The 18,314-nt window shown below is 54.1% G+C and overlaps 7 protein-coding genes across 7 annotated transcripts; 4 read left to right on the top strand and 3 right to left on the bottom strand.

Moving 5' to 3' along the window:
- Positions 1-482: 482 nt before the first annotated feature.
- On the bottom strand, positions 483-1,503 carry N656DRAFT_798583 (uncharacterized protein; the record flags this gene model as incomplete). The annotated part of the gene is made up of 3 exons (XM_064817776.1): positions 483-764; positions 903-1,105; positions 1,275-1,503. 3 exons carry the CDS (start codon positions 1,501-1,503, stop codon positions 483-485), a joined length of 714 nt encoding a protein of 237 aa, XP_064669811.1.
- Positions 1,504-2,726: 1,223 nt separating this feature from the next.
- N656DRAFT_768877 (uncharacterized protein) lies at positions 2,727-3,752 on the top strand (the record flags this gene model as incomplete). The annotated part of the gene is made up of 3 exons (XM_064813658.1): positions 2,727-3,318; positions 3,389-3,507; positions 3,567-3,752. 3 exons carry the CDS (start codon positions 2,727-2,729, stop codon positions 3,750-3,752), a joined length of 897 nt encoding a protein of 298 aa, XP_064669810.1.
- A 1,286-nt stretch (positions 3,753-5,038) lies between these two features.
- N656DRAFT_837258 (asparaginase) lies at positions 5,039-7,079 on the top strand. The gene is made up of 3 exons (XM_064818824.1): positions 5,039-5,480; positions 5,544-6,828; positions 6,945-7,079. Exons 1-3 carry the CDS (start codon positions 5,343-5,345, stop codon positions 6,983-6,985), a joined length of 1,464 nt encoding a protein of 487 aa, XP_064669809.1. The 5' UTR covers positions 5,039-5,342; the 3' UTR covers positions 6,986-7,079.
- A 73-nt stretch (positions 7,080-7,152) lies between these two features.
- N656DRAFT_710467 (mitochondrial import inner membrane translocase subunit tim-17) lies at positions 7,153-7,938 on the bottom strand (the record flags this gene model as incomplete). The annotated part of the gene is made up of 4 exons (XM_064811680.1): positions 7,153-7,194; positions 7,248-7,400; positions 7,552-7,743; positions 7,870-7,938. 4 exons carry the CDS (start codon positions 7,936-7,938, stop codon positions 7,153-7,155), a joined length of 456 nt encoding a protein of 151 aa, XP_064669808.1.
- Positions 7,939-9,973: 2,035 nt separating this feature from the next.
- N656DRAFT_779759 (glutathione degradosome) lies at positions 9,974-13,123 on the top strand. Its single transcript, XM_064815250.1, has one exon. It carries the CDS (start codon positions 10,388-10,390, stop codon positions 13,064-13,066), a length of 2,679 nt encoding a protein of 892 aa, XP_064669807.1. The 5' UTR covers positions 9,974-10,387; the 3' UTR covers positions 13,067-13,123.
- Positions 13,124-15,275, bottom strand: N656DRAFT_779757 (carbohydrate-binding module family 18 protein). The gene is made up of 2 exons (XM_064815249.1): positions 15,200-15,275; positions 13,124-15,130 (listed from the first exon to the last, which is right to left on the bottom strand). Exon 2 carries the CDS (start codon positions 14,799-14,801, stop codon positions 13,488-13,490), a length of 1,314 nt encoding a protein of 437 aa, XP_064669806.1. The 5' UTR covers positions 14,802-15,130; positions 15,200-15,275; the 3' UTR covers positions 13,124-13,487.
- A 1,042-nt stretch (positions 15,276-16,317) lies between these two features.
- N656DRAFT_798577 (uncharacterized protein) lies at positions 16,318-18,058 on the top strand (the record flags this gene model as incomplete). Its single annotated transcript, XM_064817775.1, has 3 exons — positions 16,318-16,751; positions 16,822-17,193; positions 17,278-18,058. The coding sequence occupies 3 exons, from the start codon at positions 16,318-16,320 to the stop codon at positions 18,056-18,058; spliced, it is 1,587 nt and encodes a 528-aa protein (XP_064669805.1).
- Positions 18,059-18,314: the final 256 nt, after the last annotated feature.

Here is an 18,314-nt window from a genome sequence, read left to right as displayed (position 1 = left end):
ATTTGATCATGTAGAATGTCTGTTTTTATTCCCTGGTAGGGCATCGATTACAGCCTGGACTTTGCTATATATTAGGACGGCCAGCTAACCCGCCATCGTGTCAGCTGGGTAGGTAGTAATTAAGCTAAATGTAAACAAACAAGGCATCATCATGCCACTGTCATCTGTCTGACAGCATGAAGAATATACCATACGGTAACCACACACTATTATTACGAGTATTACCATTATCAACGCACAACCTCATTAGCCAACGTGGACTCACCCCTCTTTAACCGTCTCTTCCGGTTGAGAGTTGGAGGACCGCGACCTCAGACTCAGGGCCGCCGACTCCGTCATGTCCATGTCCAGTCCAGACCATATCCACCCCAACAGCCCCGCCCTCTTCAAGTTTAGTTCCAGTCAAATTTCCATCAATAGCCCCCCGGGCCCTCTCCCTCTAGGTCCGAGTCACCCCCCCAGTTAAGCACCTTGGCGTACTTTTAACTCCGCGCCGCCCTGCCCCCGATTATGAGCTGCTGCGAGCGGTCGGCATCGAAACAGTTGTCCGTGACACCGATGGCCGCATCACAGAACGGCCACAGCGTCTTATCAGACATGCGGCAGAACAGCCTCTCATGGCTGTTTTCCGGGCCCCGTGAGGACGGGCTCTCGCACAGGTAGCTGGCCGATTGAGCCTGGCGGGAGGTCGATACGAGAATCCTGTCAAAGCGGGCCGTAGTCGTGGTTGTAATTGTACCAGATGTTGTGTTAGTGCTGCTGCCCTGGTCTGTGACCTCACTTCAGCGTCGGGGGCGGTTCGGGATTGGGTCCTCGGCAATCAGGACGTCCCTTGTTGGTCTGATTCCTTTAAGACGGTTGGGCCATCTGTTGATTTTGTTCCAATCTCGGATGTGGTGGACCTTGAATGCCGGGGTGTTGCAGTAGTATGATGTCTCGTTCTTCATGGGCGGGGTGGCATCTTCGTCCCAGGCGACAAAGTCGGGCCAGTGGATTTGAAAGGCCGTATGGGGCCGGTGGCCATCTTTGTCGATCCACAGGCAGGACGGCTGGTGGGTGGTGCCCCTGATGAATACGTTGGAGTGGTACCAGTCGTAGCCGCACGCTTCAGCTCAGTCCCCAAGCCAGGCATATTGGTCGCCGTTGGGCCACGTAATTGACGCCATGGCAATTCAGATGGCGTTGTCGTTGGCCGTAAAAAGGGTGTAGGTAGCTTGCTGCCCGTTGTTGTTGTCGTGCGCGACCCTAATTTCGCCCCGTGTTGCCGTTCTCACTGAAGCCAGGGTCAGCCTCGATTCCGAGAAAATCGCCATTCTCGTTCCACATGCGCACATCCGGCAGATCTCCCCCGGCTAGGTGGAGACCACCCGTGACATCAAGGCCAAGGGTGACTTTAATGACAGAAGCTGCCTCTGAAGGTTGGGCGAACTGATCTCTGCTGACGGTGTAATATCTGACCATACCCGCTGCGAAGCCAAGAACTGCAATGAAGGCAGCAGCCATGGTTGAAGGTGGAGAGACTGCCAAACGGAGGTAACCTCGCAAGGATCTTCTTAGGCTGTGTATCCTTGGTTATTGTGAAGCAAAGAGACGGTAGACTGAAATCACGGGCCACGAAACTGAAGTTTGGGATACAGAGTGTAGCAAAGGCGGGGATGGAAGAACTGAGCAGTGAACGCCTTGCTGAGGAGTACGGACTCAAGAGACCATGAGAGGATCAAGGCTGATGCACCTGAGTTATATGCGTACCTAGTATCAGCCCGGGCTCACATGAATCCAAACCGCTTGCTCGTGCAAATTAAAACCTCGAGGACTCTTACTTTGGTTTGCTGCGACTCCTACTGCTTCCCCTCATCAAGTTGATGTCTCCCAGGCGTTTCTATAGGCGGTTGAAAGAGGTTCGAGCATATCCGTCACGTTTCTTAGATTCCTTTTTCTCCTCACAAAGTCTTTAATCTTAACTTTGGCAAACTCTTTAGGACGTCTGACCATCTCGTCACCGCAGCGGCTCGGAATAGCCTCGGATACAGTATGACACCGTCACACATAGTACGCCATGCTCGGTACGGCATAGAAATCCGTTGGAGGTCATCTCGGGTGGTGTATCCGGTTTGCAACACGCCTAACAAATCGTTCGACTTATCTGTTGAGTTTCACGAAGCTCTAGGAGCACGGAATTAGCCAGCGTAGAAACGGTTGGGGACCGGAGTAATCCCTGAATATGGTAGGTATAGTACATGTACACATGGAGGATCACGGCGGAATTGGAGTTACACGAAACAACAATGGGTTCTCCAGCGGTCAACGACGGTCAGACACGACCTCTACCACAGCATGTCGTCGTCTCGATTACATGTAAGGTTGACTCGATGTAACTATTTCCGAACATCGAGTCGCCGTGCTGTAGGTGGCGCGACTCTATGTTCATGTTGCACTGGAGTCCAAGCCCCAGCTTGCGAGCACAGATCAGGCGGCTAACTTCAAGTTGCTGTCATATGGCCAACCCTGATTCCATCGAGTTCGTCTATTTAATGACCATGTTGTTTCGGCTTTAGATCCGACTTTCCAAGTTCCCCACCGCTCCTTCCCAGTCCCGTCTTGGAAGATCCCAGCCCGAGTTCTGCTTCCGGCCATTCAACCCCTATTTGGTGACTTGCGTCTGCAAAATTGCTACTATCACACTTACTTTACCTGATACTGTCCCTTGTCTTCAACCACCAACCACCATGATCACGCACCGCAACCTGCTCGTCCTTACCTCTGCTGTGCTGGCGACAGTTCAGCACGTTGGAGCACAAATTCTGGGCTGCGACGAGTTGGGCTGCCCCGTCGCTTCGGGAACGGAGTCATGCACCGTGGCCGACAAGACTTTCCGCCATGTTGGGGCAGCCAGTGTTGATATCCCCGATCGCAATAACGTCTCCATCGGCTTGTCCTGGGTCAAGGGTGTTAGTAGCAAAGCCATTAACGGGACTGATAGTGTCCAATATGACCAATCCTTCTACCTCGGGACCCCGCCAGGCTTTGAGCTTCACCCTAGCGCTGGCTGCGCACTGTTCTTTCACGACATCAGTAAGAACATCAAGTTCAACAACTCGCGTGACGCCCCTCTCCCGTACGCTGAAGGCACCTGCCAAGAGACCACCATGGGCCCCTCCTGCGTCTCCGCTGTCATCGAACTTGCCCAAATGGCTTTTGAAAAGGTGACACCCTACGATAGCTGCGAGCTACTTGAAGAGACCTTCGCCAGCATAATCGCCGATGCTTGCGTTGGTTCCTTGATCAACGGAGGCAACTGGTCTCCCTACACAATCAAGAGTCAGTCCTGGCATGATCAATTCTTTCATGGCCCGTTCCTCTGAGCATCTAATATGAATCTGATGTGTAGATCTTCACAAGGCCTCTTCTAAGGCCCCTATTTCCGGCGAACAGAATGCAACATCAGACTGCTGGCCCGTCCTCCCAAAGAATCATGACCTAAGACTAATTGAGTCAATCAAGCGTACTGTAAGTTGCAAAGTCGTCACGCTTGAAGCCTCAGGCTTGGTTCCTGACTCTTCCTCCAGGGCGGCTCGGATCAGGCAACCGAAGATGACCAATTCTATGGAATCACTCCTATCCTGACGGTCCTCTATCCCACCGCGGCCGGGGAAATCAGCCTTGTCAACTACCCGAGAGCTCAGCTGACGTGCCTGAAAACAATCAAGACGCATGCCATTATGAGTCCAGAGGGCGACGAGTCCAGACGGTGATGATATGGACCGACCAAAGTACTGAACTGGCCGGGGTAGCGGGTACCACCGTCGGTGTGATTGGTGAGATTCTGGGGGTCCCCCGCCGGCTGGCTGCTTTCGCACACGACTGGACGGGGCAAAAAAGTCTCTACCAGATAGTTAAATCTATCACGGCATTGATGACAGATAAGAAGGCAAGAAAATAAATATAAAGGCGTCATGTGATACTCACGACCTAGATATGGCCGGTGCTCCTGCGTAGACCACCAGCATCCGGATAAGGATTGATGAGCATTAGTGGAGAAAAGGCCCTCATGGAACTGTGTTGCAGCCAAGATTGAGAGAGATGTCATTGTTGTATGAGTGAACCGAAGGGCGTCCTCGTGAGAAGGTCACCGTGGTTAGTATACCGGGTACCAGGTGGGATATGAACGTGCTCAGGCAGGTTGAGGACGGGCGAGGAACCTACATAGGAAGAGCTTGTACCGGTAATTTTTTAGTTGAAATGTAGGGATTCGTGAAGGTAGCTTGCATGACCCGCCTGCAACGGGGCTCGGAATGTGCCTGTCTCTACCGCAAACTTGCTCCTGAGGTTGGTGCAGCGGAAAGGGGTAACGTTGAGGTCGGACGAGATTGTGGGCCCCTGGAACTTCCCGTGGCGGTCCACCAGAGGCCGAGTCAGGCGAGCGGAGCCACCGGACCGGTGGCTTGGCAGTTGGCGCCGCATGTGCAACACTCCAATTGGCCGATATCGCCCCACCGTTTAACTTGCTAGAAGTTAGAACTGGACCAAGGTCGTTGCAATTAGGGTGGGGAAATTTCGAGACCCCCCATTGAATTTCATTTCACAGTCAGCCTTGAATTCGCAATTGAAATTTCATGAAAAAGACGCTAACCCAATTCGGTAGGCGACAAGCCCCGGGTTAGGGTTCTGCGTGGCTAGTATGGTCAACGATCTTACTGCTTACCGCCAGTCTTCCATATTTCAGACCAGACACAAACTTCCACCCCTCAATCACTTCTTCTAGGGGAGGATGTCCATGATCCCTAGTAGTTTCTTAGGCGATTGAGACACCTCTTCTATGGCCCTGCCCTAGCCTGTCTTACAGACCACCCCCCTGTTGGAAAATCTTGAAATTCCAGGCTAGGTTGAAATTTCAAATTTCACAAAATGGCTTGAAATTTCGCAACTTGAAAATTTCATTTCCCCACCCTAGTTGCAATTTTTCAAGACGTGAAAGTGGTCAGCGCTGCTGCCGCTGGCATCCTGCGTGATGCTCTCTACATAAGGTAGTTTGGAATGGCCAGGATCGCTGCTTAACTCCGCGCATGTCAATCGGAAGGCGTAGCATTTCCGTTAGCAGTTGCAATCCTTCTGACACACCCTGCAGTGCGATGCTCGGGCGTCAACATGAATGTACCGTAGCGGGTACCTGTACTTGTACATACTCCGTACTCCGTACCTGAGCGAGAGATAAGATAAAGGACCTTTGGCCGAGGTCGCACCCGCGCTTCCTCTATATCTGCCCATTCTCCGCTCCAACTTCGAGACGTGTAGTCAACTCCAATAGCTTTTCTTTGAGGAGCGATCAAAGCTCCCTGTACAGAATGGAATACAAGCGCCAGCAACCAGCACCTCCTAAGCTGCAACCACGGCTTATCATCCATGGCGGTGCGGGCAACATCACCCCGGCCAACTTCCCCCCGGACCGATACCAGGAATACCGCACCGCGCTCCTAACAATCGTCAGTCGGCAGCATCCGCCCCTCATAACCAAGCATCCCCATCATTGACCCTTTAACCTGCAGGTATCCAAGGCCCACCGGTACATGACTACGCCCATCGCGTCCTCATCCACTCTTCCGTCCGCCTTAGCTGTGGCCACACACGCCGTGACTCTGCTTGAGGACAACCCGCTTTTCAACAGCGGCCATGGCGCCGTCTTCACGCGGGACGGCACCAACGAGCTGGAGGCGAGCGTCATGGTCTCGCGGGGCCACCTGAAACGAGGCGTGGGCGTGTCCGGGCTGCGCCACGTGCGTAACCCGATTCTGCTCGCGCGCGCGGTCCTTGAGAAGGGCGACACCGACCTGCTCCCGCCCAGCCCCAAGCAACGACGGGCGCAAGCAAAGGCAGCAGCAGACCTAGCCTTGGAACACGAGGGAGAGGGGCAGCAACAAGAAAGAGGAGGGGACAAACACAAACACAAACTCAACGTCCCCTCCGCCCAGGGGCACACACACATCCACGGCGCGGCGGCGGAGCAATTGGCGGCACAGTACGACCTTGAACTAGTTCCCACGGGGTACTTCTTCACGGAGCGGCGGTGGGAGGAGCACCTGCGGGCGCTGAAGCGAGAGCGGGAGGGCGACGGCCTCGGCACGTGGAGCGCCGACGAGTACCTGCCGCAAGGGACGTGCGGGGCGGTGGCGCTGGACGCGGACGGGACCCTCTGCTGCGCGACGAGCACCGGAGGGCTGACCAACAAGCTGTCTGGTCGCATCGGGGACACGCCGACGGTCGGGGCCGGGTTTTGGGCTGAGGAGTGGGTTGATGAGTGTACTTCTTCCTCTTCCCCCTTCGGTGGGGCAGGGTGGCGGTTGGATCCCGCCTCGGGAGGGGGACCTGGACCGGTCGTGATGTTGGCTGGTGCGCTGAAGGGGTTGATGGCGGATTGTTTGCCTACGCCGTGGGTATACAGGCCGGTTGCTGCGAGGGAACTGGTGGTCACCAGGTCGCTCGCGCTGTCTGGGACCGGTAATGGCGATTCATTCCTTCGGACTGCGGCGGCTAGAACCGTCGGGTCGATCGCAAGGTTTGGCGGAAAGCGTTCAACAGAGGCAGTGTCGAGCGTCACTGGGCCCGGTGGAATGCTGGAGCAGAGCGCTGGAGATCGCTGGGGGCGGACGGGTGAGGGAGAGGGCGGCATGATTGGGATTGCCTGTGCTGTGGTCCGGGACGGCGAAGGCAACATGGTTGAGACCAAATCCGAAATTGTTCAGGATTTCAATTGCGGGGGCATGTTTCGCGCTTGGGTCGATGATAGAGGTGTCGCATTTGCTCAGATATGGAGGGGCGATGCGGAGCGCGCTCGTCAGGATACCTGCATGGAGAAACTGAGTTAGATGGCAGCCAATCGGGTACTGGACAGACACCCCAGGCCGTCTGTTGCAGACACGGATGAATTGTAGAAGATATTATTGCGATAGATGTCTCCGCTGGTTTGGGCATCCACGCTCGCCCCTTTTGATGGCGAAGTGTAACCAACCAATTCTATGTTACATGGAACGCCGCCACCTGTAATGCTGACCGTCATGAATGCGTACAAAAATACACGTCCTGGCTCTGCTGAGCCGGAGAAGAGTTGAGTGTGTCGAGATGCTGTTATATCTGAGCAGGTGAACCGTGTCGTCGCTTTTACGCAAGGATCTTTTCGTTTGAAGGAGGCGGTTGCGGGGCCTGAAGAAAGTCAGCACGGTTGAATATGGTACAGCATTCCGTTGGCAAGATACCTCTAGCTTTGTCGCTCCGGCGAACATCTTCTGGAAGCCGATGCCAACACCCTCAATGACGGCGAGCAGGATTGCACAACTAATCGCTCCGTTTCTTGCCGCCTTGTAGCCTCCTCGAATGGCTAGCGCACCGCCGGTGAAAAAGCCCGCGATCTGTCCTGATATTAGAATTTCAGCAGCGTAGAACGGCGATCGGGGTACTTGCAATCGCGTTGTATCTAGATCTCCTGTTAGCCCGTTGCTGCGAGATTCGCGATTCCAACAGGAAATGTCAGAAGAGGAGGAGTTCAGACTGGGACAACACATACGCATCTTCCTTTTTCCTTAACCCCTTGACAGCGCAGTCGAATGTGCTGAACATTCCACCCCAAACGCCAAAATTGCCACCCAATACCGGCGCGCGCATTTTGATGGCTGTGATGGCGCCTAGCCGCCGTTCGCCGTAAGGACTGTTTCTGAAGCCCTTGACGCCATGCCATATCGTTCCGCCGACGGCCTGGATGTGCATGCGTTAGCTGAGAGGGAGAGGCTGCAATGGCATCCAGCGGCTTTAACGCCTGCGCGAGTGAGAAGGCCCTCAAAGCGGAAGACAGAGTCGGTGATAAGTGAATGTACTACATACACCCATGGCAAATGCACCACCAAAGTCATTCAGAATGACCCAGGGGCAAGGGTCGCGTCCGTGATCCATTTCGGGTGATTATCGAGGGTCTGATGCGGTGATATTTTCGGTCGCGCCCGGCGCGTTCCGTTAGCCGGTTTTGATTATACTAAAACAGTGTCGTCTTAAAATGAACTGGCGATGTGAGGATGAACCAGGGCCGGTCGAGGATGTTGCTCATGGGCAGTTGGATCGTTATCGAATTGCGTCTTGAAATCTCCGCCTTGATGATCTCAGAAGCCAAAGAAAATTGTTGCGACTGACATTACCGTGTCGGTTGAGCACGGGCCACCCGCTATCGATTGGGCTTGCCGAAGTCGCCAACGGAAGTAGGCCGGGAAGAAGATTCACCTCGAATCCTCGATAAGGTAACAAACTCGAAGTTAACACAACGTTAGATATCTGCTTATTTCGACAGTGACTATCTATTATTTCGACGGTGTCACGGACCACCTTTCCAATCTTCAGCTTTACACGGAAAACATCAACGAATTGCACTTAAACTACTTTGTTTCTTATCCTTTGACTGCAAATCCGGTAGCTCGGCAATACGGCCTCAGAGTTGCAAGCCCCCAGTGCTAAATCGCTCGAAAAATAGTGAATTCGAAGTTGAACTCAATATGAAGGTTCTGAATTTGGTACGGAAGATACTGCCCTGCTAGACCGCCTAGCCGGCCCCACCTGCCCGGAGCCCGGGCACGGAGAGTACGGCTTCCGTACCACCACGCCTGTCCGTAGGTACTGGACCTACACCAGCCTTGTTACTTTAACTGTCTGATAAAGGAACAATCTATTTGAATATTGAGCTTCAAGTGTATAACTGTATTTTCGGAGAATGCGTTGATTTGATGTTATAAATGGTGAGTGTATTGGACTCAGGGAGAAGGTGGTCCGTGACACCGTCGAAATAATAGATCAGCACCGTCGAAATAAGCAGGTCGAACGTTAGCCAAGCTCCAAGTTACGACAAAATCCGTTTTCCGTTTGCCCTCCTCGCCCTCCCCTTCCGCTGTTTTATTGAAAAGTCTCATTCCAGCTGGCTTGGCATCACTTCCCCTAGCCCTTCAAATGATCACTAACCTTTGGGGAAAGAGCGATAATCTAAGGCAGGGATCCCGAACAGAACAGTAACCACACACGACCAGAGCCTGCTGTTCCACAGCTGCGATCTCGGCCGCCCAACATCCCGGCAGAAGTTCAGAATTGTCCTTCTACTTGTTTGTGCCTATGCTTTGCTCGCTGCTCGATATTACTAGCTACCTAGGTATGCGCCTTGTGCTGGTTTTCTAACTCTCCGAGCTCCCAGGAATTTACTATGCGTGATAGACACCCTAGGGTATGGAGTAACAGATAGACGCCCGAACTAGTGTGCAGCCTCCCCGGTCAGGTCCGTCCTGTGACTTCCCAGAGCCTTGCTTTGTCTGGCATGTTTCGTGCGTGGCGTTTGCTTGTTCGCCGATTCGGAGCGCTGCCAATCAGGTATATGAATAGGTCCGGTTGCTCTCTACAATACCCAAGTGTTTCCCCCTGCGGCTCCAATCCTCGAGAATCCTCCGTTAACTGAGCGCACATCTTGTGGATGCGGATAACGAAAGGGCGGTGAGATGCCTCCGTCCTTCTTCTTTCGACCCGTGCGCCCTGGGTTGTGATAGTTCTTTGGAATGGCGCATGTCGTCGTCCATTTCGCGTCATCGCTCGGCTCCGGCTCATGTCGTACAATATGGGGGAAATCGGAGGTGCTGAAGCGCGGCTACAAAAGCACTACGCTCCTAGTCCGACGCGCCCAACTTCCCAGAGCTTTGTCTGGCGACTTGACAGTGGACGACACGGCAGCTTAGCCAGTCAAAGCGGCAATCAGGCCATGGCTGTGGGTGCACCTGTCCTCCGTGCGACGTTCGATCCATGGGCGCTGGACCAAGATGAGGAGGGGAATGGGCAGGAGACTCGCTGCAGAGGATGCATCAAGATCTCCATGGCCAGGGCGGCAGCCGCACGCCCATCCCACGTCTCCAAGCGCGGTGAGTCCCATACCGGTAACTTTAATCGTTGCCCATCCATTCCCCCGCTGCCTAACCCCCACGCTTCTGCGGCAAACATCAACTGGAAGGCAACGCGGATCCTAGGCCACTGTGGAACTATGCCCATGGCTGAGGTACTGTATGTACACCAGTTTGGTGGAGTCTTTAGCGGCAACAGCGCTGGAATGCGGGGAAGATGCGACTCCACAGGGGTCTAATTCTAGGCTCGCCCAGCACGCTAGTGGGGTGTTGCGACGGGGCCTTGGTAGTTCGTTGATGACTTCCATGGTTGGCGCATTGCAACGGTTCCTTGAAGATGTCGTCAGATGCGTCCCTGCCTTCAGCTGTCGGCCTCGTCCCTTATCCTATCCTAGAGCCCTGCAAACACAGTGAACCCGTACTCGCCTGTGGGAATTTATTCCTAACTAATTGCTCTGTTCCCTCCATCAGAATCGACTGCAATGGCGACGCTGCAACCCCGCAACCTCGAAGACGGATGCTCCGAGACGGCCCCAGAGCAATTGCAGGAGCTCAGGCATGACGGCTCCGTTCTGGCCATTGCTGTGTCGGACAGGTATATATTTGCTGGTACTAGCAAAGGCGAGATTGTGGTGTGGTCTCTCGGCACATATCAGCTGGTTCAAACAATCCAAGCACACAAGCGCAGCGTCCTCTGCCTCCTCCTCTCCGACGACGACAAATACCTCTTCTCGAGCGCCTGCGAGCCCATAATAGGTGTCTGGTGCCCCAAGTCGTTTGGTCGTCTCTACGAGATCTACAGTACCTATGACGTTGGGGACGTCTTTAGCGTCGCCTATTCCGTACAGCGAGAGACGCTGTATCTAGGAACCCAGACGCAAGACATACAATGGGTCGGCTTGAAAGATCCAGCAAGGAGGGTCTCGCACGATTCAGCGAACCATCCAGATAAGCGGCAACACCGCTTCTTTGACTCTCGTGCTATCGGGGGAACATCGACCCCTCGGCGGACGGAGGAGCACTATGCGCTCATCCCAAAGGCGTCAACTGTACTCGAAATCGACCCCGGGGCCATTCGCCAATATGCGCACTACGGATGGGTATTTTGCATGCAAATCGCAAAGGGCCCGACCGTGCTTGGCGGCCCAGACGAGGAGTTCTTGGTTTCTGGAGGAGGAGACGGCACCATCAAGCTCTGGCGGCTTGCCGACCACGGCCCGGACTACGATGGAGACGAAAGGGTGACAGGTGATATCGAGGAGATGATGGTGCTGGGCGATGACAATAGCGAGTCCGTAATGTCTCTCGCCATCGACGGCTCGTTCCTCTACGCAGGCAAGTTACAGGGCATTATCGAGCTGTGGGATCTCGATACCAAACAGAAGTTGAGGGTTATCAAGGCTCACGATGGCGCGGTCAATTCGCTCAATATGAGCTTTGGGCTCCTCTGGAGTGCCGGAACCGGCGGATCGGCTTCGAAACACAGCACTGTTCATTACGGCAGGGACAAGAGCGGACTGACAGAGGACGTCAGCCAAAAGTACCAATGCCTTAGCCGATGGAAAGCGCATGACGCGAAGGTCCTGTCTACCGCAGTAGGGGTGTGCCGTGACGATCAACTCTTCATCACGGGGGCAAATGACAATACTGTACGGGTCTGGCGGGTGAATGGCATGCCGACCCAGGCGGAACAAGGAAATGGCGTAGTTGAGGGCATGATGACTGCGTCGCTCCGCGAGTTTGTCTCGTACAAGACTGTCTCCTCCCGGCCCGAGTTCACCGAGGACTGCCGGAAGGGCGCTACGTTTCTTGGCTCGCTATTCCGGCGGTTGGGCGCCCAGGTGGAAATGCTGAGTACTGGCGGCCTCCATAACCCGATCGTCTTCGCCAAGTTCAGCGGAAAGCTCGAGCCCCCGGAGAAGCGCAAGCGGATTCTATTTTATGGGCACTACGATGTTGTGCCCGCGGACATGAAGGGCGACAATTGGCAGACGGACCCTTTCCAACTGACAGGGCGCGACGGCTACCTCTACGGCCGAGGCGTCACCGACAACAAAGGGCCCATTATTGCCGCTTTGTATGCCGTCTCTGACCTGCTTCAAGCCAAGGTGCTCGACTCTGACATTATTTTTGTCATTGAGGGCGAGGAAGAATCAGGCTCCCGGGGCTTCCAGGACACCATTCGCAGGAATAAAGAGCTAATCGGCCACATCGACTACGTGCTGCTGGCCAACAGCTACTGGCTGGACGACCAAGTCCCCTGCCTCACCTACGGCCTACGGGGAGTCCTGCACGCCACGATCTGCATCGACTCGAAACTACCAGATCTGCACTCGGGCGTCGACGGCAGCAACCTGATCGCGGAGCCCCTCTCCGAGCTGACCCTTCTGCTGAGCAAACTGAAGGATAGCAAAAACCGCGTGCAGATCCCCGGCTTCTACGACGGCATCCTGCCGATGACGGAGGAGGAAGGACTGCGGTACGATGACATTGCGCGCATCCTCATTCGGCGCAACCCGGCCAACGGGCCGATTGACGCGCTCAAGCGCAGTCTGATGGCCCGCTGGCGCGAGCCCAACCTGACAATCCACCGCTACAACGTCTCGGGTCCGGACGGCAGCTTGATCAGCAGCCACGCGACGGCCAACGTCAGCGTGCGGCTGGTGCCCGGGCAGGAGGTGGACCAGGTGATAGCCTCGCTCGAGGCGTTCCTGCGCGACGAATATGCTCGCTTCGGGAGCGAGAACACCCTCACCATCAGGATCGATAACAAGGCGGAACCGTGGCTCGGCGTGCCGGGGAATTACATCTTTCGCACCCTCGAGGAGGCGGTCATGCGGGCATGGGGGCCGACGACTGGTGCCGAGGGAGATGGACATCATGATGGGGGCAAAGGGGATGCGGCTGCGGAAGGAGGGGTCACGTTGCCGGCCAACGGTACCAGCGACGAAACGGCACCCAAGAGTAGGAAGCCGCTTTATATACGCGAAGGAGGCTCCATCCCGCCGATCCGCTTTCTGGAGAAGGAGTTTAACGCCCCCGCGGCGCACCTCCCGTGCGGCCAGGCCAGTGACGCAGCGCATCTGGTTAATGAGCGGTTGAGGGTGCTGAATTTGCTGAAGAGTAGGGAGATCTTCAGTACCGTGTTTAGAAAGTTGTAGCGGTGTTTATGGCGACGGGTTTTAAGTTATGTTGAAAAAATAGACCAACGAATCCATACCCCTTTTTTCATGCGCTCATTAGGCCTGCTAGTGGCCTTCACTGGCAGAGAACCTGCACTCATCGCTATGACTTTAGTCACCGGGTAATGACACGGCTTCTGCAGTGATCTCGCGATTGTAGCTCAATTTTCATGCTTTCCCCCTTTTGTGCTCCGTACAGTGCAGACGGATTGAACCTCTGTTCCATTGCCTTTTCTTCCTCCACTCTCAAGCCCACGAACGTCAATTTTGTCAGATCACCACCATTCTTGTATTGTCCTGGCCCCCTATTCCCCAACCATCAGGCCTAACTTGAACGCTCCCGCATCTTGAATCACAAGACCTCTTCGTTTATCCCACACCCGAACATCCTAGGAGACCGTTACACGCTATCAGACAACGCCGATGTGATTCCCGTACTAGTACTAGCAGGTGAGCTCTCTCGCTGCGTGCTCAGGCTTGTCACACTCGAGGAAGCAGAGGTCGGGGTCATGGTTGGTGGTTGCGTCTGGACTGTTCCAGGCTGGACTGTCTGTGTGACTGTCACAGTTGCTGTGGCGGTGCTAGTAGTTGTTACTGTCGCCGTGGACGTGGTGTTGATTACTGTTGTTGTTCTCGCCGTCTCCGTTGCCGTCATGGTTTGAAGAGCGGTAGAAGGCAAAGTCAGTATGGTTGTGGTGTCCACCTCCCGCGTGACATTCCGTGTGGCGGTTGTTAGCGTTGTCGCGGTCACCAGCGCAGTTTGCGTAGTGTAGAATGTGCTGGTTGCCAACACGGGTACCGTGACTTGGACGTGGGATGTCACGGTCCGGACGTCAGTGGTGAAGCTGGTTGCGTTCACGGTGAGTGTGGCTGTCGCGGTGGAGGTGAAGGCCTGAGTGAGGGTCGCGGTCAGTGTCCGGGTGGTGGTCGTGGTCGCCGTGGAGGTGCTATTGATGTAGCTTGTCACATTCACAGTGTGGAACGAGGTGACTGTTGTGGGTGTGGTTAATGTCGAAGTGATGTTGAAGTATCTCGTCACGTCCACGGTGGTAAGGGAAGTGACTATTATCGGTGCCGTCAATGTTGAGGTGGTGTTGAAGTATCTTGTCACGTCAACCGTAGTAAAGGAGGTGACCGTTGTGGGCGCTGTCACGAAGGTAGTTGCAGTGATTTGTCTCGTAACATTGATGGTGTTGTAGGAGGTAGCTGTTGTAGGGATTGTCGTGATGGCCGTTGCTGTTGTCTGTCTGGTAACATTCACTGTGTCGTAAGAGGTAACAGTTGCCGAGTGAGTAAGGGTCGAGATGAGCGTCTGAACAGCCGTAGACGTTGCAGTGACAAGAGTGCTTTGAGTCTCGGTTGTTCGAATCGTAGTCGTAATGGGCAGGGGCTGAACAGTCCACCTCGTCTCGGTAACAAATATGGTTGAGATGAGCTGAGACTGTCCCGGCGGATTGGTCGTCGTAAGGATGTCAGAGAGCCCAATGCCGCCAACTCCATTGCCGCAGAGCCCAAAGCTCGACTGACACCCCGAGCCACAATGTGAGTCCGAAGGACCACACCATCCGTTTTCTGAGCAGCAGTTGCCATATGACGATCCTAGGCAGGAATAGCCACTGAAGTCACCGCAAGTTCCGTCAGGGGAGACGTCCAGTTGGGCTAGAGCAGGCCCTAGCAACGCAGCGACTGCAAGAGTAAGAACTGAGCGAAGCATCTTGGAAGCCCTGGTTCCTGATTCTGTCCCTCGGACCGGCAAAGCTCCAATCCATCAGGGTGGGCGGCCACGCCGTTTTTACGTTGATTGCATGAGCTTAGTAGTAGGTACTGTGGAAGTGTTAATCCCGGTGGACATGATTTCGATGTTAGTAAGTTCCGATTAACCGTCGTAGAATGAGTGCTTCCGCAAACCAGCCCTGAGGCTGCTCGGCAGCTTCTGCCGGCCACATTTTGACATTCTCAGGGGTATTTTCACCGATCGTTGATATTGCCGGTTGCACGTCAATAAAGTTCCGAAAATTGCAGCCTGTGGGCTTTTCATGACTGCTGACGTATGCTTCAGCACTGTTTCGAGAAACAGGTGAAAGTGAACCAGGTGTTGGCGGTGAACGATACCTAGGTGCCGTGAATGTCTCCAGTCTCAACAGACTTAAGATGTGATAATATAGGACGCCACAGTGGTAAAACCGCTTCCGCCGGCATTTGGCAATATCGCTACTCCAGCTTAGGGCCACTCTGCATACCTTACATATGCATAGTGTAAGGGTACTATACCTCCGGCAAGAAACCTCAGGTGCCTTAGCGTAAGACTTTTACCGTGTGCGGGACGTAACCCCAAGGAACTGGAAGCAACGTTGCGAAGAGTCAAGAGCGTGGGGAAGAGGTTGTGTCGGTCCATGGCTTCCGATCATCACCTGATACCCTAGATCCAGATTGACACCGATCCATCCCTAGGTGGCTAGGCCGCAGTGGGCTTGAAGCCAGACTCAGGGCAACCAACAGCCGCACCACCCAACCCTGAACTCCTAGCGTCTTCCGGGGCCAGCCACTCATTGCCAACAATGAAAGTGTGCAGTATTTGCGTATTAGGCAGTCTGCAGCAGAGTGAGCGGACTGAACAAATCCAACCGCATTGCTTCTTCTCAGAGTTTACACACTCACCGCGTGGACAAGACAACCTGACACAAATCTGTGGATCGAGGGAAAGTGAAACTATCTCCGGCTGTACTAAGGTTTTGAGTGTAGCTTGACTTTGGGCAAGGTGATATCGGGAGCTTGTTCGTAACGTTGTATATATTTAAGGTAGATGATAACTGAAGTACCTACGGTATGATACGGCCCTCGGGGTCGCATAACCGCTGGTGTGCCAGGTTCGAACCGTTCAACTTTGAGGTCTCACCAGAAGGTACTGGAACTTGAATTGTATCAATTTCCTATTGATGCACAATATAACGACACATACATGTGGACATAGCTGACTGGAGGTTATGAGAATCCTGACTCTGAAGAGGGCGGACCACACCGCATACGTGGCAGAGCCTCGGCGTCAACCATGGAGGTGAATTGAGTGGCTGGAAGCTGAACCAACCGTAGTCCCGAAGTCAGCTGAGAAACTCGGGCATGGAAGCGGGGTTTGCTTTCTTCATGTCTGGCAGCTCTCTAAGCTTCAATTTCTTCCATGAACTTTGCGAAGGCCTTGAAGCGTTGCGGGTTCGGTCCATCGGATAGGGAGTATGGAGCCTCTGAGCGCTCTCTCAATCGCGGCGGCCGTGGTCCAGTTTGCAGACTTTGGCTTCCGACTGATCAAAAGCGCGCATGAGCTATACAAATCTCCTTCTGGCCAAAGACTTGAATACATCGAGCTATCCACGGTGTCTCAGGACCTCTCACATCTCGCCAATGCTGTTAAAACGAAGCAGCGCGAAAATGACGGGTCGGCTATGAATCCTTTTCTTCGTCTTTGTGACCAATGCGAGTCAACCAACAGCGAGCTTCAGGACATGCTTAACAAGCTCAGGGCTCGAGGATCCACGAGGATATTACTGGCTGTGGATAGCTGGAAGGCCACGTTCAAAGGACTCGCAGCCGCCGACGACATTGAAAGGCTGGCCGATCGCCTGAGCCAAATTCGCCAGCAGATGAACGTGGCCCTGCTCTATTTGCTACTGTTTGTCATCGCGCCCCCTTCGCTGCAGTGATTGCCTTGGACTAGCTGACACGCTCTAATGGTTGATCAGAGACGAGGCCGGGAAACAGGGCGTCGAGTTGCGCCAATTTGCCAGGCAACAAGCGGAAATGCTTGCCACCCTGGATCGAATTGACAACACTACCAAGCACTTCACTACGGATATCACTTGCCTCATCGACAACTTGCCCATAAATCACAAGTTAGAGACGGATAAATGGCGCGATACGTGCTTAGCGAGATGTGGAAGACACGCGGCCACCTTTGAGTGGATTTTTCATGAGCCACGGTCAGAAGAGGGTCATCCTCAGTGGTCCAGCTTCCCGCAGTGGTTGCGAGGAAAATCCAAGGAAATTTACTGGATTAGGGGTAAACCTGGTGCGGGAAAGTCTACTTTGGTTGAGTTCATTGCGCAGGATTCGAGGTTCGAGCATCTGCTGCGAGAATGGGCAAGCGGTTCCCAGTTGCTCATTGCTCATTTCTTCGCCTGAACGGCAGGAGCGGACAGGCTACAGAAGTCCCATGAAGGGCTCTTCAGGACAATACTCCACGATGTCATAAGGCAGCGGGCCCAGCTTGCTGTCGAGATCTTCCCTGCGCGGTGGTTTCTTCTACAGTCCTTCAGTGGGAAAATCGATTTGCCAGCCCCCTCCTTGGACGAATTGAGGAATGGTTTCCAGAACCTCATATCATCCGCAACTGGGGGCAAACTGAAGCTCGTTCTTCTCATCGATGGGTTGGATGAATTTGACAATGTCCAGTCGGAGCATCGAGATCTGGTTCAGCTTCTCGGCAAGGCCAACGCAGCAACTGGGGTAAAGATCTGCGTAAGCAGTCGACCATGGAATGTCTTCAGGGATGAGTATGGCAACAACCCCATGTTGCAGCTCGAGAATCTTACTCGAGACGATATCAAGTCTTTCGTCCAGGAGAAGCTCCAGCTCTGCCCGGGTTACTCGGAGTTTGCCGCCCTTAACCCACAAGCAACTCTCAAAATCATCAATGACATGGTGGACAAATCGCAAGGCGTTTTCCTCTGGGTATCGGTCGTTTCAGGCTTGTTGGAAGCCAGATTCCAGGAAGGGACCTATGTCTCGGACTTGCAAAGCGTAATCGATGGGCTCCCGAACGAGGTTGCCGACTTGTTCCGCTATATATGGAAGAGAACCACCAATCAATTTCGATCTGAGGCATCGCAGTACTTCCAGCTAAGTAGCATTTGCCAAGAGCATAAAACGGATCTGCTTGCATTGATTCTCTGGTTCGGCGACAAGGAGGTCCCCCCTTGATCTCGATGCTTCCAAAGTCACGACCTCATATCTGAGGGCCGCCATTGACTCCTTGGAACGGAAACTGACGAGCCGCACCGGGGGGTTATTGGAGATTGTGCCTGCTGATAAAAGGCATTTGTCTGCCAAAGGTGTGCTGGAACATGTGCCCTTAGACCTTTTACATGCTAGGGTGGAGTACATGCACCGGACGGCCCGCGATTGGGTCATGGATAACTGGGTGGGCATCACCTCGGCGACAAGCCCACACTTCAAC

Source organism: Canariomyces notabilis (assembly GCF_033297395.1).
Source record: "Canariomyces notabilis strain CBS 508.74 unplaced genomic scaffold N656scaffold_12, whole genome shotgun sequence".
Classification (NCBI taxonomy): Eukaryota; Fungi; Ascomycota; class Sordariomycetes; order Sordariales; family Chaetomiaceae; genus Canariomyces; species Canariomyces notabilis.
The sequence above is the reverse complement of the archived record's forward strand: the minus strand, read 5'-3'. Positions and strand labels throughout refer to the sequence as shown.

Bases quoted from the DNA above. Each gene is read 5' to 3' on its own strand.
- N656DRAFT_837258 (XM_064818824.1), top strand. From the start codon at position 5,343: ATGGAATACAAGCGCCAGCAACCAGCACCTCCTAAGCTGCAACCACGG. The intron at 5,481-5,543 runs GTCAGTCGGCAG...TTTAACCTGCAG, and splicing joins GCACCGCGCTCCTAACAATC to GTATCCAAGGCCCACCGGTA. The intron at 6,829-6,944 runs GTCAGGATACCT...TTATTGCGATAG, and splicing joins GGGCGATGCGGAGCGCGCTC to ATGTCTCCGCTGGTTTGGGC.
- N656DRAFT_779759 (XM_064815250.1), top strand. From the start codon at position 10,388: ATGGCGACGCTGCAACCCCGCAACCTCGAAGACGGATGCTCCGAGACG.
- N656DRAFT_779757 (XM_064815249.1), bottom strand. From the start codon at position 14,801: ATGCTTCGCTCAGTTCTTACTCTTGCAGTCGCTGCGTTGCTAGGGCCT.